The 22,631-nt window shown below is 43.1% G+C and overlaps 1 protein-coding gene across 1 annotated transcript in view; it reads left to right on the top strand.

Moving 5' to 3' along the window:
* The window catches only part of adamts13 (ADAM metallopeptidase with thrombospondin type 1 motif, 13), a 76,133-nt gene that overhangs the window by 4,742 nt on the left and 48,760 nt on the right, over nucleotides 1-22,631 (top strand). Inside the window, exons 4-14 of the mRNA XM_087998149.1 lie at nucleotides 3,985-4,126; nucleotides 5,197-5,336; nucleotides 5,765-5,848; nucleotides 8,383-8,507; nucleotides 11,356-11,502; nucleotides 12,360-12,494; nucleotides 13,111-13,261; nucleotides 14,239-14,343; nucleotides 15,183-15,331; nucleotides 16,252-16,315; nucleotides 22,401-22,527. Of these exons, the coding sequence (XP_087854275.1) occupies nucleotides 3,985-4,126; nucleotides 5,197-5,336; nucleotides 5,765-5,848; nucleotides 8,383-8,507; nucleotides 11,356-11,502; nucleotides 12,360-12,494; nucleotides 13,111-13,261; nucleotides 14,239-14,343; nucleotides 15,183-15,331; nucleotides 16,252-16,315; nucleotides 22,401-22,527 (1,369 nt within the window). The remainder of the gene's footprint in view (nucleotides 1-3,984; nucleotides 4,127-5,196; nucleotides 5,337-5,764; nucleotides 5,849-8,382; nucleotides 8,508-11,355; nucleotides 11,503-12,359; nucleotides 12,495-13,110; nucleotides 13,262-14,238; nucleotides 14,344-15,182; nucleotides 15,332-16,251; nucleotides 16,316-22,400; nucleotides 22,528-22,631) is intronic.

Raw genomic sequence — 22,631 nt, 5'->3', positions numbered from 1 at the left:
AGTCTTGACAATCCCTTTGAGACAAAGAATTTCATAGATTTATAATCCTCTCTCAGAAGAAATTCCTCCTTATCTCTGTCTTAAAAGGGTGATCCTTACTCTGAGATTATGCCTCTTGTCCTAAACTCTTCCTACACCTACCCGTCATTCTCCACATGAATTTTCAATGTTTCCATAAAGTTGCCTCTCATTCTTCAAAACTCCAATGGTTACACACCCATGCTACACAGCCTGTCCCTATAAGAACATGCCTCCCTTTCCTGCATCAACCTAATCAACCTTGTCTGGACTGCCTCCAATGGCAGTATATTTTTCCAAAGATAAAGGGCCTAAAACTGTTCCCAGTATTCCACCTGCGATCTAACTAGTGTCTTACACAATTTTAGCAAAACCTCTCTACCTTTATACTCCATTCCGTTTGAAATAAATTTTCAGCAATCCATTCACCTTCCCAATTATGAACTGAACTCGGATGCTAGCTTTTTATGATTTCTGCACAAGGACTCCCAAATCCCTCTGTGCTGCAGCTTTCTGCAGTCTTTCTCCATTTAAATAATATTCAGCTCCTCTATTCCTCCTGTCGAAGTCAGTTATGGTCACTGTTTCCTCAGAGATCTTTTACTCTGAAAGAACTTATTAATCAAGGAACAAAGAACAAAGAAAATTTACAGACCAGGAACAGACCCTTCAGCCCTCCAAGCCTGAGCTGATCCAAATCTACTGTCTAAACCTATTGCCCAATTCCTAAGTATCTGTATCCCTCTGCTCCCCACCTACTCATGCATCTATCCAGACTCACCTTAAATGAATCTACCGTGCCTGCATCTATCACCTCTGCGGGCAATGCATTCCAGGCACCTACCACCCTCTGCGTAAAGTACTTGCCGTGTGTATCTCCCTTAAGTTTTTCACCTCTCATCTTTCTCCTCTCGTTATTGAATCCTTCACCCTGGGAAAAAGTTATCTCTAACTACCCTGTCTATACCCTTCATGATTTTGTAGACCTCAATCAGGTCTTTTCCATCCCCTTTTTTCTAATGAAAACAAACCTAACTTACTCAACCTCTCTTCATAGCTAGCACCTTCCATACCAGGCAATATCCTCGTAAACCTTCTCTGCACCCTCTCCAAAGCGTCCACATCCTTTTGGTAATGTGGCGACCAGAACTGTACACAGTATTCTAAATGCCTTGTACAATTTTAACATGACCTGCCAGCTCTTATACTCAATACCCTGTCCAATGAAGGAAGCATTTCATATACTTTCTTGACCACTCTATCCACCTTTGCAGCAACCTTCAGATCTCTCTGCTGATCAACTTTTCCCAAGGCTCTTCTGTTTACAGTATAATTTTTTCTAGAATTAGAATTCCCAAAATGCATCACCTCACATTTGCCTGGATTGAACTTCATCTGCCATTTCTCCACCCAACTCTCCAGTCAATCTGTATTCTCCTGTATTCTTTGACAGTCCCTTATGCTTTCTGCTACTCCACCAATCTTTGTGTGATCTGCAAACTTGCTGATCATACCAACAGTGTCCTCTTCCAGATCATTTATGTATATTACAAACAACAGTGGCCCCAATACTGACCCCTGTGGAACACCACTGGTCACCTTTCTCCATTTCGAGAAACTCCCTTCAACTACTACTCTCTGTCTCCTGTTGCTCAACCAGTTCTTTATCCACCTCGCTCGAACACCCTGTACACCATGTGACTTCACTTTCTCCATTAGTCTACCATGGGGAACCTTATCAAACGCCTTACTAAAGTCCATGTATATGACACCAACAGCCCTTCCTTCATCTATCAACTTGGTCACTTCCTCAAAGAACTCTATTAAGTTGGTAAGGCACAATCTCCCCCGCACAAAACCATGTTGCTTATCACTGATAAGCCCAGTTTTTTCCACATATAATAAATTTTATCCCTGAGTACATTAGCAGATACCAAACAGCCTGATCACTGGTTGGAGGCAGAACATATTGTTCTAGGAAACAGTTATGAATACTTGCTCATGGTCAACTCTGCAAATTTGATTTTCCCAATCTGCATGAAGATTAAAGTCACCTGTGATTGATGTACACTTTTGTTACATGCCCTCATCATCTTCTGATTTATTGTCTGTTCCACTGTATAGCTACTGTTAGGGGCCTGTAGACGACACATATCAACGTTTCCTTCCCCTTGTTATTTCTTACTTCCACCATATGGATTCTATCTTTCAATCCCAAAATGTTCTTGCTATTGCACTGATTCTAACCCAAATAGTGCTGCCCACCATCCTTTTTCTCTGTCCATCCTTTCAAAAAGTCACATATCCTTGAATATTCAGTTCACAGCTTTGATTTCCTTGTAACCATGTCTCTGGAATTGCTATAATGCCCATTAATTTGTATTTGTGTCTTTAATGCAATTATTTTATTTCAACATTTTATTCTTCCAGTGTTTTAAACCCCAGTGACACTGGGCTACCAGAGCAGTACTGAAAGAGTACTATACTGTCAGTGTATCAGTGCTGAGGGAGTGGCACACTGTTGGAGTCTCTTTCAGATGAGAGTTTAAACCAGATCTCTGTCTACCCCCTCGAGTGATGTAAAAGATTGCCTGTTGGTATTTTGAAGAACATAGAACTGTACAGCACAGGAAAGGCCCTTCGGCCCATAATGTTGTGCTGAACATGACACCAAATTAAACCAATCCCTTCTGCCTGCCAACGGTCCATGTCCCTCCATTCCTTTCATTTTTATGGGCTATCTAAAAGTCTCATAAACAGCCCTGCCTCCACCACTACTCCTGGCAACGTGTTCCAGACTCCTAATACTCGCTGCCCCTCACATTTCCTTCAAACTTTCCCCCTCTCACCTTAAATGCATGCCCCCTAGTTTTACACATTTCAACTCTGGGAAAAAGATTCTGACCATCAACCCTATCTATGCAGCTCATGATTCTATAAACATCGATCAAGTCTCTCCTCAGCTTTCATTGCCTCAGAGAAAGCAACCTGAGTTTTTCTAGCCTCTCCTTATAGCTCATACCCTCTACTCCAAGTAGCATCCTGGTAAAACTCTTCTGCACTCTGTCCAAAGCTTCCACATCCTTCCTGTAATATGGCAATCGGAATTGAACATAATACTCTAAGTAAGGTCTAGCCAAAGTCTCATAAAGCAACAACATGACGTCCTGACTCTTGTACTCAATTCCCTGACCAATAAAGGCAAGCATGCCAAATGCTTTACCACCCTATCTACTTAAAAATGTGTTGCTGGAAAAGCACAGCAGGTCAGGCAGCATCAAAGGAGAAGGAGAATCGATGTTTCGGCATAAGCCCTTCTTCAGGAATGAGGAGGGTGTGCCAAGCAGGCTAAGATAAAAGGTAGTGAGGAGGGACTTGGGGGAGGGGCGTTGGGAATACGATAGGTGGAAGGAGGTTAAGGTGAGGGTGATAGGCCGGAGAGGGGGTGGGGGCGGAGAGGTCAGGAAGAAGATTGCAGGTCAAGAAGGCGGCGCTGAGTCTGAGGGTTGGGTCTCAGAAAAGGTCGGGGGAGGGGAAATGAGAAAGCTGGAGAAATCTGTATTCATTCCTTGTGGCTGGAGGGTTGCTAGGCGGAAGATGAGGCGCTCTTCCTCCAGGCATCATGTTGCCATGGTCTACTTGCGTGGCCACTTTGAGGGAGCTATGGATTTGAACCCCAAGATTCCTGTGTCCATCAAAACTGTTCAGGGTCCTGCCATTGCTTTTCCTTAACATTTGATCTCCCAAAATGCAGCACCTCTTACTTACCCGGATTAAAGTCTGGAGGACAGTTCTTTCCAATGCTCTGGGCTGATGATTATCCCTCAATCAACACTATTCTATAAAAAGACATGGCATTTATGCAATAGTTATCAAACCATGCATGATAATCTCTTTAAAAACTGAATCAATGTAATTTAATTTCAAAGCTGACATTCCATGAATTTCACCCTTCCAACCCTGTAGCATGCTCTGGTATTTACAAAGGACAAGAAGATATCCATTCACGCGAAGAATCTGAAACTGGCTGGAGAAAGGGACGATATTGCATCATTCGTTACGTTCCATTATCTACACTCAAATCCCACCAGAACTGCTGCTGATGACAGTAAGATGATGAAACATTAAACTACTGGACAGAATTATTGCAAAACTACCAGCTTCATTCAATTGGTGCCTCTCCATCATCTCTCAATGAGAAAGTTATAGGTTGGTGTTCCACATCAAAGATTTGAGCATATAATCTAGGCTCACTGTGTAATGCTGAAGGAGTGCCGCACGATCAAAAGGTTAGTGCTGAGGGAGTGCCGCACTGTCAGAGGGTCAGTGCTGAGGGAGTGCCGCACGATCAAAAGGTTAGTGCTGAGGGAGTGTTGCACTGTTGGGGGGATGGTCAGTGCTGAGGGAGTGCCGCACTGTTAGAGGGTCAGTGCTGAGGGAGTGCCGCACTGTCAGAGGGTCAGTGCTGAGGGAGTGTTGCACTGTCAGAGGGTCAGTGCTGAGGGAGTGGGCTCTGTCGGAGGGTCAGTGCTGAGGGAGTGTCCCGCACTATCGGAGGGTCAGTGCCGAGGGAGTGTTGCACTGTCGGAGGGTCAGTGCTGAGGGAGTGCCACACTGTCAGAGGGTCAGTGCTGAGGGAGTGTCCCGCACTGTCGGAGGGTCAGTGCTGAGGGAGTGCCACACTGTCAGAGGATCAGTGCTGAGGGAGTGCCGCACTGTCGGAGGGTCAGTGCTGAGGGAGTGACACATTGTGGGAGGGTCAGTGCTGAGGGAGTGCCACACTGTCAGAGGATCAGTGCTGAGGGAGTGCCGCACTGTCAGAGGGTCAGTGCTGAGGGAGTGTCCCGCACTGTCGGAGGTTCAGTATTTAAGGAGCAGCTATATCATCAGAGAGAGAATAGAAGGAAGTGCAGCATTTTAAGTGTTGTCACGTTGCTGATTATGTTAACAGTGTCCTGGGCTATTCTCTTAATCGGTGCTTAAAATCCCATGAAACTATTTTGAAGAAGTGCAGGAAGTTCCCCCAGAGTCATGGAGGAGCATCACACACAGACAGACAAACATGCATTTACACAGACAAGCACATGCACTTAACATGTGCACACACAGAAATGTGCATACGTGTACGCATACACACACTCCAGTTGCTGAGTCCCCTGTTCTGCTTCGATGTTGCAGGTCGATCCAGGCCCTCTCTGATAACAAGACGCTCCATAAGGGAGACAAAACATCTGGAACTGTTGGTTGTCGTGATGCATGATGTATACAGCTTTCACAAACAGGACACAGAGAGATATATTCTCACCAACCTGAACATTGTGAGTATCTTTATGGCCCCTCAATATAGGCCGACAGCCCAGGGCTAGGGTGGGGGAGCAGGAAATGGTGGACTTGCACCTCACACACCAAAGCAACTCTTCTGTCTTGCACCTACGATAAATAGACCTGGGTCTCTCGAAATCCAACAGTTTGTGGAGGTTTGTCCCTTTCTGCTTGACCCTCTAACTCTGTAGTTTTTACTTTGGGGACTGAATGCCATGCAGCTGTCCAGCTGAGTGGGCAGTGCCCTTGGACATCCTGCTTCTGAGGTTTGGGGGGGGGGGGGCTTCTCACAGTGGAGACACTGCCCACCTGGAGGTGTGTACAAGCTGGGAAACAGCTCCATTTTCTCTCCCTGATCGGCCTTGTCCTCCTCCTGATGGCTTTCACTCCTCACTGGTCTTTTGTGTGCTTCTGCTTTGCACAGGCTGCTGAGCTCCTGCGAGACGCTTCCCTGGGTGCCCAACTACGTGTCCACCTCACAAAGATGGTCATCCTGACTCAACCTAAGGTATGAGCCCTGTTCCACCCAGCTTCCAATCAGCTCAGCCAGCAACTGCCTGCATTTATGTGATACCTCTAACATAGTAACAGTGTCCCAAGTCACTTCACAAGAGAAATTATCAACTAACATTATATATCAAGACCGATACAAGAACAGCTGCCCAAAATCCTTGGTTAAATTTATAAGGGATTTCTTAAAAGAATAAAAAAGAGCAGGGGAGGTTTAGGCAGGGAATTCCAAAGATTGGGATCCAGGCAGCTGAAAGAATGGTTGCCAGTGATGCAGCAATTAACTGGGGATGCTGAAGGGACCAGAATTGGAGGAACACAGATATCTCAGAGGATTGTGAGACTGGAAGAGATTACAGAGATTGGGAGTGCTTAGATCACGGATGGATTTTAAACATGGATGAGATCAGGGAAGCTCCTTTCCCTGCATTTCTCTGATGATAGTTTGGTCAAAGGTAGTGTGCAATGTTTGAAGAGGCAAGAAATCCTTTGAACTTCAGGTAACATAACTGCCCCTACGTGGGTACGATGGTATGGTGCTTATAGGAATGGATCAGTTTCCCAGAGGTCTGAGGGAAATCTGTTCAAATCATCAGAGCAAGTGTAGACCATTCAGCCCTTTCAGCTTGCTCCTCTCTCCATGATGATGATATGCACAAGTGCCCTAACATCCATCCCCACACTCTCCCCATATTCCTTGCTGATATTAGTCTCCAGAAATTTATTGGTCTCTGTCTTAAACCTGCTCAATGACTGAGCTTCAAAGAGAATTTCAAAGATTCGTACCCTCTATATGAGGAAATTCCTCCTCATCTCAGATTCAAATGGCCTGTTCCTTATCCTGAGATTATGTCCCTTGATTTTGGACTCCTGCTAGCAGAAAGACCTTATATAGATCCAGCCTGTAAGAATGTTCCCAATTCAATAAGGTCATCGTTTACAACTCTAGAGAATACAGGCCCTGTTTCCTCAATCTCTCCTCCATAAGACAATCACACCATCCCAGGGATTATCCTGGTGGACCATTGTTGCACTCACTCTCTGGTAAGTATATCCTTCCTTAGAAAGGAAACCAAAACTGTACACTGTACTCCAGATAAGTTCTCAACAAAGTCTACACAATGACCACAGGTCATTCCAATTTAATTTAATTCTGTTATTATAATGGTGGGATCACTAAACGTGATGGAGAAAAGATCAACACTTCACCTTTGCTGTCTCAGACTTATCCTTAGAATCTCTTGGTAGGACAAGGCCACCAACTCAGACATATCCTAAGTCAATGAGCATATATGTATTGCTAGGGCATACATTGGCTTTGATGAGGAGATTCCGGTGTTGGACTGGGGTGGACAACAAGTTTATTTAAAATCTCAAGCCTTTGGTGCGCTGCTCCTTCGTCAAGTGAAATCTGACGTCTGACACTTCACCTGACGAAGGACTACTTGCATGCCAAGCAGTATAAGCATCAAATGATAGACAGAGCTAAGTGATCCCACAATCAAAGGATCCAATCTAAGCTCTACAGACCAGGCATATCCAGTTGTGAATGGACAATTAAATAACTCACTGGAGGAGAAGGCTCCACAAATATTCCCATCCTCAATGATGGAAGAGCCCAGCACATCTGTGCAAAAATAAGGCTAAAGCTTTCGCAGCAATCTTCAGCCAGAAATGCCAAATGGATGATCCACCTCAGCCTCCTGCAGTGGTCCCAGCATCACTACTCTTTAGCCAATTTGATTCACTCCACATGAACAGTTGGAGACACTGGATACTGCAAAGGTTGTGGGCTTTGACAACATTCTGGGAATTGTACTGAAGAATTGTGCTCCAAACCTTATTGCACTCCTATGCCAAGCTGTTCCAGTACAGGATGTAGGTTTGGTCGCTGAGCTGGAAGGTTCATTTTCATTCCAGCTCAGCAAACAAACCTACATCCACAATCTCAACCTGAGCTACAACTTAAAACTCACTGTTCCAGTACAGTTACAACACTGGCATCTACTTGACAATGTGGAAAATTGCCCAAGTATGTCCTGTACACAAAAAGCAGGACAAATACTACCCCATCAGTGTACTCTCCATCATCAGTAAAGTGATGGAAAGTGTCATCAACAGTGCTATCAAGCAGCACCCACTCAGCAATATCCTGCTCAGTGACAGCCAGTTTGAATTTCTGCCAGGGCCATTCAGCTCCTGACGTCATTACAGCCTTGGTTCAAACATGGACAAAAGAGCTGAATTCCAGAGGGGAGGGGAGAGTGACAGCCCTTCATGTCAAGGCTGCATTCGATTGAATGTGGCATCAAGGAGCCACTAACATCCACATCCATCAGTGAATTTTTAAAATGGAACTCAGGACAAACCTCACCATGAAATCTCTCTCTCTCTATCCATAACATTCCCTGTTGTTCAGAGTAAAAGGTTAAATTAGAGAGTGGCATAGAGAGTCTTGATACACATGTGGGATATTCTAACAAGAAAAGCCTAAAAAGCCTACTCATAGCCAACAGTGTCTCCTCTTCACAGCTGGGACTGGAGATTACTAGAAATCTCACCTCATCGCTTATTGACCTGTGTAGATGGAGCCGTAAAATTAACCCAGAGAACGACTCCGAACCAATCCACGCTGACCTGGTCCTCTACGTTACCAGGTACTGAACAATTCACAGTGTTCGTGTTTTGATTACTGCTTTATCTAACATTTTAGGAGTGTGACCTTAAGTTACTACATCCTGTTTTCATAATAGTTTGAGGTGGTTTTATTTTGTATAGGTATTGGAGTCATTTTTAACTTGTCAAAATCAGCATTAACTCCAAGGTAACAGCATCTGAATCAGTGTCAGTAAACACATTGCCCAGTGTCCAGGCTAATCCCAGGGAAGAGTATGCTGATAACTGCACCATTCTATTCCACAAAATGCCAAAGGTCCCAGTTGGATAATGACTGGGTCATGATCAGTTTGCCTGACTGACTGCTATTTAGGACAAAAAGCAATTCACCACAAGGACCACCACAGCATTAACAGAAAACAATTAATGATAACATTGTTGTAACATATAAACTTTAACAAAAAGCAGAGAAAAAAAAGGATTTCGAATCTACTGCTATGTGATTTAATTAAATGCCTTCAGAACCTCCAAATGCAGGCAAGTTCATTCATGATTAGGACAAAGAAAAGTCAAATGATTTTACATAGGTACTCTGGATGGGAAAATAATATAGACAATTTTAAAGATCAAGCATCTAGATTTCAAAGGTGGGTTCATTTGTGTCACAAGGCCGTATTGAGTTTTGACTTAATGATACAAGTGATGATCATTCTTCAGTTTGGTACGTGATCGGATGGACCTAGGTCTTTTCTTGTTTGATTTCTTTCTTTTGAGCTTTCTTGGTAGAGAGAGAGAAAGAGAACAAGAGAAAGGGAATAAACATGGAGAGTGCTGGAGATACTCAGCAAGTCTGGTAGCATCTTGAAGAGAGAAACAGGGTTAATATTTCAAATCCAGTATGTCTCTTCTTTAGAATGAGAGGAAGAAGGGATGTTTTCTATTTGGACCTTTGGAATATTTCTCTTTGTTGCCCTGGCACTTACAGCTTTTAAGACTGCAGTTCAACTAATCGGAAGGTGGTTATTAAGCAGAATTTTCTTCACTTTCAAGGGCCACTCAGTCTCGAATCTTCCCCTTCACGGTTTCAAAAAGCCACATTGTATTGGACAGCTCATAATACTCAGAACTTGGTTTTCAGATTGTAAAACTCTCCCAGAACTTCAGTAATAGTGCAGTCAGACATACATTTCAGTTTATAGTCCCCAACAAAGTAAAAGGTGATCACTTGCATGCCTTAAAGAAATGGAAGACATTTTAAATGCATGTCATCATCAGCTGAACATAGCACTGAGACAAAACAAGAAAATTATATTTATTCCACTCAACTCATTCCTTATGTAGGATTTAAACAATTTCTTGTGACTTGCTTCCCAAATAAAGTAATTGAATTATACAGCACGGTAACAGACCCTTTGGTCCAACTGGTTTGCGCTGACCAGATATGCTAATTTGACCTAGTCCCATTTGCTAGCATTTGGCCCATATTCCTCTAAACCCTTCTTATTCATAGACCTATTGATGCGTTTTAAATGCTGTAATTGTATCAGCCTCCACCACTTCCTCTGGCAGTTCATTCCATACACGCACCACTCTCTGTGTGAAAAAGTTAGCCCTCAGGTCCTTTTCAAATTTTTCCACACTCAGTATGCTGTCTAGCTTTGGATTCAACCACCTTAGGAAAAAGATCTTGACTATTCACCCTATGAATATGGTAATGTTCCTCCTGTTTTTATAAATCACTGTAAGGTCACCCCTCAGTCTCTGGTGCTCCAGGGAAAACAGCCTCAGCTTAATCAGCTTCTCCCTATAAGTCAAACTCTTCAGACCCAGTAGCATCTTTTCTGCACCTTCTCAAGTTTAACAACATCTTTCCTGTATGAGGGTGACCAAAATTGTACACAGTTTTCTAAATTGGCCTCACTAATGTCCTGTCCAGCCTCAGCATGTCATTCTAACTCTTATACTCAATATTCTGACCAGTGAAGGTAAGTGTACCAAACGCCTTCTTCAACAGCCTGTTTATCAACGACTCCACTTTCAAGGAACTATGCACCTACACCCCTAGGTCTCTTTGATCAGCAAGACTTCCTAGAGCCCAACCATTAAATGTATAAATCCTATTTCATACAATCACAATATTGACCATGCATCAGCTATTATTCTATCTTTTCAGGAAAGTGATTAACTTTTACATTGAGTGGTTAAATCAATAAATTACATCAGAATAATATTGCATTTTCAGTTTTAAATTTCTCTACAAAAGCCAGCAGATTAGGGTCAGTATTAGTATTTCTTTGAAATCATTATGGACATAGACTTCAAAATGTTGAAAAGCCGATAACAATCCCGAATAAATAATATACTTGTTTTGATATTGGTTTAATTTCTTAGAAAAGTGTCCCGCAGACTTCTCTACTCCCAATTCATCAACTCATAGTAAGACTATACATACCCCAAAGTCACTAACAGTGGGGTTGGATAACGTAACAGGAGGATTGAGGTATGGTTGGGTTGTGGGTTTGGTTGGAATTAGGATTGTGTTGTAATTTGGTTTAGATTTGGGGTAAAATTGGTTGGGTTTGGATTTGTTTTGTTGGCTTTGAGTGCAACTTGTGTTGACTGAAGGTTGGAACTGAGTTTGGATTGGGTTTGGTTCGGAGTTGTGATTAGCTTTCAGGTTGTAATTCAGTTTACAGTGGATTGGAGTTTGGGCTTGAAGGTGAGGTTTGGGGTTCGGATGGTTATTTTGACACATGCTGGAAATGTGTTGCTGGAAAAGCGCAGCAGGTCAGGCAGCATCCAGGGAACAGGAGAATCGACATTTCGGGCATAAGCCCTTCTTCAGGAATGACACATGCTCAAATTCATATTCGCTACGTCTTTTTTAAGGTTTGACCTGGAATCTGGCAGTGGGAACAAAATGGTTCGTGGTGTGACTCAGCTGGGTGGATTGTGCAGCCAGTCATGGAGCTGTGTGATAACTGAGGACACAGGGTTCAATCTTGGCATCACCATGGCTCACGAGATTGGTCACAGGTGAGCTCTGCAGGCACAAACTCAGCACACCAAGCCCGGTGGAGCAAATGACTATTTCAATTCAATGAGGCACAAGGGAATTTAAAGGTCACAGATTTTATGGGGAAAAGACCATGAGGTTAGAGTAGTGGGATACAGGGATGGAAAGATTAGGAGAGCAAATGGAACTTGAGAGATAGTAAGGCGAGTGGGATATAGACAAGAGAGAGAGAGAGAGACCATGCAAAATAGAGCATTAGGAGGGCATTAGAAACACCAGGTAGGAGAGAGTGAGGCATAGAGACACTGGGGATGAGAATGAGAGACAGACACATTAGGAGAGAGAGTATGAGAGAGACACACACTGGGAGAAAGAGTGAGAGATAGATAAATGTGTGGGGAGTGGTAAGAGTGTGGGAGATAGGGACACTGGAAGAGAGAGAGTGGGAAATAGAGACACTATGGAGAGAAATGACAATGTTAAGATAGAAACATGATAGGGTCAATGAGTTTATAAGTAGAGGCTGAAGCTATGGAGAAAGTCAGGTTCTTTGAAAAAGAGGATTCCATCTACAGTGAGAGCCTGTAGCTGGAGCGAGTACTTAATCAAGAGATCTCTGAGTTGCCATAGAGACTGTCACTCATGGAGTGCTATTGTGAGGAAAGTGGTGTGATAGTTTCAGGGTGATTATCCTGACTAGGTCACTGACCAAAACTCAGAGACTAGAAACTGGACTTTTCTTCTGTCTCAGGTGCTGTTTGACCTGTTGAGTCTTTGCAGAATTTTACAGATCTCAGTCATTTTATGTTTGGGATGAGGTCAGATAACAGCAGTCTCTACCTCAGTGATGCAAGGTTTCTTCATATATTTTTGATAGTTTCGGCATCAGTCATGATGGGACTGGAAACAACTGCATTAACAAAACACACATCATGGCCGCAGAGGGTGGCTATAACAGCATTGACCTGACCTGGTCCGAGTGCAGCCGGGAGCAGTTTGTAAAGTTCCTCAGGTAAAGCTCTCCTCGCACCATAGCCCAGCTCTGCCTTTTCTTCACCACATGTTTTACCACTGCTAGTTAGTTCCGCAACATACCAAATATGTGTCAGTTACGTCTACAAACTTGGAAATATTACAATTAGCCCACATACCTAAGTCATCAATATAGATTGTTAAAAGCTGAAGCTCCAAATAACTCATCCTTGTGCTACCCATATTGGTCACATCCCACTGTCCTGAGATGAGATGTTAAGCTGGGGCCCCAAATACCCACTCAGGTGGATGTTAAAAAATGACATGGCATCATTTGAATAAATGCAGATGAGTTCATTCCCAGTCTCTCGATCAATATTTATTCCTCAACAAAAATAGTAAAGAAAAAATACTTAGCTGGTCATTCCTGTTTGTGGGAGCTTGCTGTGCATGCATTGGCCTCTGTGTTTCCCGAATTAGAACAGTGATGCACTTCAAAAATAGATCAAATTGGATGTCAAGCATATTGAGCCCTATGGCTCTGGAAATTGCTTTATAAATGCTAATTATTTGAGTGCTGCACCTTTAGCGCTATCAATTGTTAAATTGATTTCCAGTTAATATTAACACTTGTTTTCTTGTGTTTGTTCTGACAGCACCAGCCAAGCAACTTGTTTGAATGATCTACCAGCGTCAGAGTCTGATCTTTCTGGTCAGAAACCAGGCTTGTTCTATGGGGTAGATGACCAGTGCAAGATAGCCTTTGGAGCCAAGGCATCTGCCTGCACTTTCAGCAGACATGACATTGTAGGTGGCGGTCGGAACTGATCAATGCCTCACGCTCTGCTTTAGGCTAAATCTGAAATCCTGTGGAATTGAATCACAAAGCACAGAAGGAGTCATAGAGATGTACAGCATGGAAACAGACCCTTCAGTCATTGTGTCTGAGCTGGCTCTTTGGAAGACCTATCCAGTTACCTTAGTTACCAATGTAAAAGTTGCATTTTTAAGCCCAAGTTGTTGACAGAATTACTTTCCAAGGTTGTTTATCCATGTCCATTCTTGGTACTGTCCATAATTACATGGTTTGGTGGTTGCTGTCCATGGTGCTGAATCCAGCATTGTACAGCTACCTCAGATTATCTATTTCTAATGGTTAAAATGAGAAAAGTGCAATTGTGAAAATGACTCATTAGACTGTTCCCACCAACTTTGCTTCCAAAACTAGCATCAGATTTAAGAAAAACTAAAATTTGCAGCCCAATGTTGAGTAGATTTTTATCTGAGATCAACTGTTACTCCAGTGTATATGATAGTCCCACTAACCCAATTATTCATCATACACCTGTAAATGTCGGCTTTTCAAATATTTATTAAATCCCCTTTTTTTGAGTTTTCAGGTTATGCATTCCAGATCACAATAATCTATTGGGTAAAAAATAATCATTTCTCTCAGATAACAGGCAGAAGAAGAGAGAGAGGAGGGGATGGGGTTGCAGGGGACTATAGAAAGGCTTGCATCAATTTTCCAAATCTCAGTTTGAATCCTGTCCCCACCTGCAGCTCAGTCTCAGCCTACTTAGTGCATTGACACAATTCTGTCAAACACAGCCCTGTCTTGACTGCGTTTGAACTGTCCAGAGGCTATACTTAAAGCTTGTATCAGTCCTGCTGCTATTGAGGAGGGGTCTGTGAGAAATTCACATTGATCTACATGTTTTCTGTTTTTCAACTGTTATGATTCACACTGTCAGTAAATAATGGGTTCATCTGTTTCTGTGCAGGATGTGTGCAATGTTCTGTCGTGTCACACAGATACAGCAGACCTTAGCACGTGCACTCGTTTGTATATTCCCCTCCTGGATGGCACAGAGTGTGGCACCAACAAGGTACAAATCACCAACTAAGGCTTGTAAACATCAGGCTAGAATCCTGTCAACAGTCTTTGAAAGGGACCAGTGGATATTGTTCAGAAAATCAGGGGTTTGATGCCCGTTCTAGAATCATTACCCCCTAATCCAGGTTGACATTCCTAATGGAGCACTGTCAAAGGGTCAGTACTGAGGGAGAGCCGCACTGTCAGAGGATCGGTACTGAGAAAGAGCCGTGCTGTTGGAGGGTCAGTACTGAGGGAGTGTCGTACCGTCAGAGGGTCAGTACTGAGGGAGTGCTGCAATGTCAGAGGGTCAGTACTGAGGGAGTGCTGCAATGTCAGAGGGTCGGTGCTGTGGGAGTGCTGCACTGTCAGAGGGCCAGTACTGAGGGAGAGCCATGCTTTGGAGGGTCAGTGCTGAGGAAGCACTGCATTGTTGGAGGGTCAGTTCTGAGGGAGTGGGCACTGTCAGAGGGTCAGTACTGAGGGAGTGCAGCCTTGTCAGAGGGTCAGTGATGAGGGAGTGCTGCCTTTTTGGATGTGCCGGTGTGAATGAGACATTTAATCAAGTCAGCATCTGTCTTCTCAGATGCACATAAATGACCTTGCGATTCTGAGCGAAGATGGGCAGTTGAGTTCTGTCAGGTTTTATAACCACTGTTAATCCATCGGTCAACATCAGTAAAGAAACAGATTATCCAGTTAACATCGCATTGATGTGTGTGGGATCTTACTGAGTGCAAATTGGCTGTGCATTTCCTCTGTAATCACAGTGACAGCACAAAGGCAGTTATTAACAACTTGAGTCATTATTTGAGTGGGAAATACTTACAGTTAATGTTATTTCCATCACAGTGGTGTTTGAAAAGGAGCTGCACATCACTTAGTGACCTGGAAATTGGGGTTGTTCATGGATCCTGGTCTAGTTGGAGTGCGTTCAGCAGCTGTACACGAAGCTGTGGTGGAGGGATTATTCTCCGACACAGACACTGTAACAATCCAAGGTAAATGGACTGTTCCTGAAAGCAAAACTAGGGCCAGGAGCTTTCCATTTGGCCCCTTTAACTCCATTTCCATCTTTCAATTAAACTGTACCTGCCATGTATCACCTTTGCTCTGTTTCCAATGATACTGAACAAAGTCTATCAATCTCAGTTTGAACTGCTCCAAAGATCCCCGTCTCTGGAATTCCCTCCTTTAACCTCTTCAACTCTACCTTTAATCCTCTAAGACATAGCTCATTGATCTCACCCAAACTCTTTCAACTGACACCATGTCTATGTTTGCTTTTTATGTTCCTGTAAAGAACTTTGGGATGTTTTAGTACATGAAAGATGCCAAATAAATGCATTTTGTTGATGGATTGGACACTCCCAGCCTGTGTGTCACTCATTCTAAGCTAGTCAGTCCCGGCCTGTGTGTAGCTCACTCTGAGCTGGTCAGTCCCGGCCTGTGTGTAGCTCACTCTGAGTTGGTCAGTCCTGGTCTGTGTGTAGCTCACTCTGAGCTGGTCAGTCCTGGTCTGTGTGTAGCTCACTCTGAGCTGGTCAGTCCTGGTCTGTGTGTAGCTCACTCTGAGCTGGTCAGTCCTGGTCTGTGTGTAGCTCACTCTGAGCTGGTCAGTCCCAGCCTGTATGTCGTTGTTTAGCTGAGTTAGTTGGAAAGCTGGTTTGCTGTGTTGTCTGATGCCAGCAGTGTGAGTTCAATTCCTGTACCGCCTGAGGTTACAACAAAAGGTTTTCTTTCTCAGCCTCTCCCCTCGTCTGAGACTTGGTGACTGTCAGGTTAAATTACCATCATTCTTCTCCCCATAATGAGAGAGCAGCCCTAAGTTCTGGTAAGATTGTGGTGACTTTCCCTTTAATTGCCAGACAATTTGACCAGTGTTTTGATTACTGTATAAAGTTTTATTTGGATTTTCTAGACCTGCTTTCGGTGGCCATAAGTGCAAGGGAGTGGATATGGAGGCTATCATGTGCAACACCCAGGTACGGAGGATTGTATCAGAATCAGAAAGACAAGCTCCAGGAAGGTAACACCCAGAGTGCTTGCTTGGCTTATATTCAACAGGTATCCATTCAGGCACTGTATGGGCAGATGGACATAAAGCTGAATTTAACTTGAGAGGAACAGTTCAGAAAATTGGAATAATTTAATTTGTGACAGTCTAAAGTTGTAAAGGCAGCAAATACACATGAACATCACCACCTGTAGCAAAGGCAAAATCCAGTAGATGCTAGAAAACTGAAACAAACACAGAGAATTGCTGGAGAAACTCAGCAGGTCTATCAACAGCTTTGGACAGAGAAACAAAGTTAGTGCCTTCAGGTCATAGAAACACAGAAGATAGGAGAAGGAGTAGGCCATTCGGTCCTTCGAGCCTGTACCACCATTCAATATTTCAGTATGACCATGGCTAACCATCCAAGTCAGTCCCATGTTACCGCTTCCTGCCTGGACCCTTTGATCTTCTTAGCCTTAAGAACTAGATCTAACTTCTTCTTGAAAATATTTAATGTTTTGGTGTCCACCACTTTCTGTAGCGGGATCTCTACAGGCTTCCAATTTTCTGCATGATCACATTCCTCCGCATCTCAGTCCTAAATGGCCTACCCCTTATCTTTGGACTATTATTCCCAGTTCTGGACTCCCTACTTATCGGAAACATTCTTCCTATGTTTACCCTGATTAGTCCTGTTAGAATTTTATAGCTTTCTATGAGATCCCCCTCATTCTTCCAGACCCCCAGTGAATATAGTCCTAACCCAGTATGACTCTTCTTCAGGACTGAATACTGTCACTGTCTGTAAGTCACTCCAAGTCACTCACCATCCTGACTTGGAAACATATCACCATTCCTTCCCTGTTGTTCAGTAAAAGTCCTGGAATTCCCTCCCTAACAGTGGGTGTCCGTGCATCACATGGACTTCAGCGGTTTATCACCACCTTCCCCAGAGTAACTCAGCAATAAATGTTCACCTGACCAGCAATGTTCACATCCCATAAATGAAAACATAAACTCACATTCTGAGGAAATTGATAACGTAGATCCAGGAAATCACTGTTTTAGATGGGACAGAAGGCAAACAAAAGGGGTGGGGGGGTTGTATTGCAGACATGGGATTGCTGTGTTGAGGGAGAACACATTGGAGGGATCTTGCACTGAGGCATTATTCATGGAGCTCAGGAATAAAAGGGTGAAATCACAATATTGGGAGTTTTCTATAGACCTCCTAAAAGCCCACAGGAGACAGAGGAGCAGATATGTAATCAGATGTGGGAAAAGTGTTCAAACAAACCAGGGTAGTTGTGGTGGCTGATTTCAACTTTGCTCTTATTGACTGGGACTCCCCAGAGCCAGGGGCTCAAATGGAGAGCAATTTTTTAGATGTGTCCAGGAGCACTTTTGAGACAGTATGCTGACAATCCGGCCAGAGAGGAGGCCATACTAGATTTGGCATTAGGGAATGAGCCAGGACAGGTGATCGATGTTTCAGCAGGAGAGCATTTTGGGCTAAGTGATCATAACTCCATCAGATTTCAAGTAGTCACAGACAAGGACAAGAGTGGCCCTTGGGTGAAGGTGCTTATTACACCCAAATTAGACAGGAACTGGGGAATGTGGATTGGGAGCAGTTATTTGAGGGCAAATCTACATCTGGCATGTGGAAGGCTTTTAAAGACCAATTGAATAAAGTGCAGGACATGCATGTCCCTGCAAAAGTGAAGGATAAGAATGGCAGGATTCAGGAACCATGGATGACAAGGGAAATTGTAAACTTAGTCAAAAGGAAAAAGGAAGCATTCGATAGGTCAAGGCAGCTACAAACTGACAAAGCCCTTGAGGAGTATAGAAAAATTAGGAAGGACCTTAAACATGGAATTAAGAAGACTAAAAGGAGCTATGAAATAACTTTATTAAAGAGGGTCAAAAGAACCCTAAGGCTTTTTATGCATACGTTAGGAGAAAGAAGGTAGCAAAGGAAAGGGTAGACCCACTCAAGGGCTAAGGAGGGAAGTTATGCGTGGAGCCACAGGCAGTAGAAGAGATCCATAATGAGCACTTTGTATCGGTATTCACCAAGGAGAAGGACAGAACCGATGTTGAGGTCAGGGATGAGTGCGTCAATACTCTAGAGAAAGTCAATATATTGAAGGAGGAAGTTTTGGGTATTCTAAATTACATTAATGTAGACAAGTCGCCAAGGCCAGCTGTGATCTATCTGAGGTTACCGTGAGAGGCAAGGGAAGAAATAGTTGGGGCATTAGCAGGCATCTTCACATCTTTTTTGCCCACAGGTGAGGTTCTAGAGGACTGGAGATTAGCCAATGCTGTTCCCTTGTTTAAGAAAGGAAGCAGGGAGAATCCAGGAAATTATGGGCCAGTGAGCCTGACATCTGTCTTGGAGAATATACTAAGGGATAAGATATATACACATTTGGAAGAAAACAGACTAGTTAGTGACAGTAGCATGGTTTTGTATGGGGAAGGTCATGTCCCACCAACCTGACTGAATGTTTTGAAGAGGTGACAAAGACAATTGATGAGGGAAGGGCTGTGGGTGTAGTTTATGAGAACTTTAGTAAGATTGGTACAAAAACTAAAATCACATGGGATTTGTGGTGGACTGGCTAGCTGGATACAAAACTGGCTCAATCATAGAAGACAGAGGGTAGTGGTGGAAGGGTGTTTTTCACAAAGGAGTCCGGTAACTAGTGGTGTTCCACAGGGATTAGTCTTAGGTCCTCCGTTGTTTGTAGTAAATGAACTAGAGGAAAATGTGGGTGGTCTGCTTAATAGGTTTGTAGATGACATGAAGATTGGTAGAGTTGGTGATAGTGCCATCGATTGTGAAAGGATACAACAGGATATAGATAGATTGACGACTTGGCCACAGAAATGGCAGATAGAGTTTAATCCAGACAAATGCGAGATAATGCATTTTGGAGGATCAAATATGAGTGTGAATTATACTGTTAATCACAGAACCCTTAGGAACATTAACGTACAGAGGGATCTGGCATGCAGGTCCATAGTTCACTAAAAGTGGCAACACAGATGGCCAAGATGATTAAGAAGGTATATGGCATGCTTGCCTTTATTGGCTGGGGCATGGCGTACAAGAGTTGGCAAATCATGTTACAGCTATATTAAACTTTTGTGAGGCTACATTTGGAGTATTGTGTGCAGCTTTGGTCGCCACACTACCAGAAGGATGTAGAAGCTTTGCAAAGCATTCAGAGAAGGTTCACCAGGATGTTGCCTGGTCTTGAGGGCATTGGCCAATGAGGAAAGGTTAAAAAGACTAGGATTGTTTTCACTGGAAAGACAGCAGCTGAGAGGAGACCTGATAGAATCTACAAAATTATGAGAGCATCAATAGGGTGGACAGTCAGAGGCTTTCCCCAGGGTTGAAGTTTCAATTACAAGGCGGCACAGGTTCAAGGTGAGAGGGGGAAAGTTTAAGGAAGATGTGAGAGGGAAGTTTTTCACGCAGAAAGTAATAGGAGCCTGGAACCCACTGTCAGAAGAGGTGATGGAAGCAGGCATGTTGGCAACATTTAAGAGGCATCTGGATGGAACAGGGAAGGAATAGAGGAACATAGACTGAATAAGGGCAAAAGGTTTGTTTTTTAGTTTAGTTAGAGCATGATGATCAGCACAGGCTTGGAGGGCCGAAGGGCCTGTTCCTCTGCTGTACTTCTCTTTTGTTATCGGTGGAATTTGTTCCCTATGGTGAGGGAATCCAATCAAAGGAATATTGAGAGAGTTTGGAATGAAAGGAGAAGTCAGAGAAAGGGTAATCAAGTTGAAGAATAAATTCCCAGGAAGTTTTTCACACAAAGGGTGTTGAGTGCTTGGAACATGCTGACAGAGAAAGTGATGGAAGCAGACACAATAGCAGTGTTCAAAAGACACCTGGACGAGTTCTTGAATAGGAAGGGAGTAGAGGGAGACAGATCCTGTAAGTGAAGACAGTTTTAGTATATTAGTGCAAAATGTGTTGTTGCAGGCTTGGAGGACTGAAGGGCCTGTTCCTGTGCTGTACTGTTCTTTGTTCTTTGAATAGATTTAAGCAGAAAAAGAAAACTCAAAGTGGAACCATAATGGTCACTTTATGGTTAAATAAGAGGGGAATAATTTCACTGTAAGATGGGGTTTTAATACGTTTGTATCAGCACTAGTAATCTTTGGGAAGAGTTAATAACCGCCTAGCAATATGATTTGAATTTGTGTTAAGTCACTCCACAAATCTCCAAAAATCCTGAAAGCAAGCCCAACCCTTCTGTCTGTCACTTACTCAGTTTCTCTTTAATTGGAAAAGGAATACAGTTCGATGGCTTTGCAAAAAGAAAGAAAACTTCAAATTCAAACTGAGACCTAGGTTCAACCAACCAGCTACCGTATTGAGGGTGCCTGTACTGTGCTACAGAAGAACTGTGAAGAAAGTCACCTCATTTTCCACCCCTTTTGGTTCACAAACCTTGTACCTTTCTGGCTTGCAATATTCCTAGAAAAAGGACTGCTTGTCTCACTTGTCTCTCCATCTGAAGTGTGAATGCAGGTGTATATATTAAGATTTAAAGGGGAGATAGTTTATATTTGCATGGGTAATTAATAAGTTGTTTTACCACATGTTAAAGAATACATTTATTACAATGAATACATTTGCTTACTGATGAAATCTGATGTGAATTTCCTTGTCTTAGGTAGTGCTCACAATATGTCACTAGAGTTAAACATCACACAACACCAAGTTATAGTCCAACAGGTTTATTTGGAAGCACTAGTTTTCAGAGGGCTGCTCCTTCATCAGGACAACCACCTGCTACTGCTTCCAAATAAATGTGTTGTACTATAACCTGGTGTTGTGTGATTTTTAACTTTGTCCTCCACATTATGTCATTGGAGCCATCCTAGAGATAAACTGGCCATATTTCACATTTCTGTTGCACTATTGCCATCAGTATAGTGACACTGCATTTTATTTTTAAAGAATCCACTGAAAGGACATTGGAACAATTGTTTTAAATAAGGAATTTCTTGGTAGTCATGTAGGTTGTGATAACTGCTTGTTTACTGGAGACTACCAGCCTGCGTTTTTGAGTGTTAGGTTCCAGTTTCTGCTTTGGAGATTGTTTGGAGTAGTTGGTGAGCATCCTGCTAAGGAAAAGCACTCGCCAGCATATCTGTCCTGTTTCTGAAAACAAATTCTGATGTAACACCAATGTGAAACCCGATTGCTGTCTTGAAGAGCATTTGGAAGAATTCTCAATGCAGTGTTTATAAAGAGCCCAGAGACAACCACCAATACTAGGTAACACCCATCTACAATGGCCAGAGCACCAGATCAACAGCAAACATTGCAAAACTTATCTTTAGCTTTCCAGAACTAACTATCATTGATTGAAAGTGTTTGTTTTTTTCCCCAAGATGATCTCTGCTGAGAGAGAGAGAGAGAGACAGATCCATTCTCCCCCTGCTCCTGGAGTGAATGAGCAAGTCTACTTGTGTCTGTGCATTTTCAAATTGTATTAACCGGCTTTATCGCTTTGCCACATAAAACTCACTTTCAGAAAAATAAATAATTTTGTTGTTTGTTCAACATAGAAAAAGAATCTGAGCAGCCATGCAGAAACTGGGTAAAACAGTTACATTTATGTGATGGTCAGCACAGTAATGGGACATGTAAGGAGATATATTGCAGACCCCCAGCTTCAGGCATGCCTTGGAAACTAGGTGTGCCTGTGCAGAATTGGGAACTATACCAAGGTGGACAGGACTGTTTGAAGATCTAACCCTGTGCTGTACTGTAAGATTATTTGATCAGAACAGTGTGTAGAGAAAGCTTTACTCTGTATTTAACCCTGTACAGTCCCTGTCCTGGGAGTGTTTGATGGGGACAGTGTAGAGGGAGCTTTACTCTGTATCTAACCGCATGCAGTCCCTGCCCTGGAATATTTGATGCTAACTGGGTGACCTTAGTATTATCTAAATGATGGCTGAACCACGATTGTTTCAAGTATTTCTCATAGTTACGTACTGTTTACCCTCTCCTATTCCTTATGCAGCCCTGCCAGGGAACTCAGTTGGATTTCATGGCTGCACAGTGTTCTGACACCAATTCTCAGCCTCTCTACCACTCCTCCAGTGTTCCAGTTTACTACAAATGGCAGCCTGCCCTTGGCTATGCAAAAGGTAAAATCTTATTGAATCGTGTTTATCTGTGTGACATCAATATTCAATACTTGTTTGGATGAAATGCTAATAGGGGGTCACTTGGAGTATCATGTCTGTACTTG

The sequence above is a fragment of the Chiloscyllium plagiosum genome, unplaced genomic scaffold (genome assembly GCF_037043375.1).
Source record: "Chiloscyllium plagiosum isolate Xiang-an unplaced genomic scaffold, Cpla_swu_hap1 HiC_scaffold_21, whole genome shotgun sequence".
In the NCBI taxonomy this organism is placed as follows: domain Eukaryota; kingdom Metazoa; phylum Chordata; class Chondrichthyes; order Orectolobiformes; family Hemiscylliidae; genus Chiloscyllium; species Chiloscyllium plagiosum.
The sequence above is the reverse complement of the archived record's forward strand: the minus strand, read 5'-3'. Positions and strand labels throughout refer to the sequence as shown.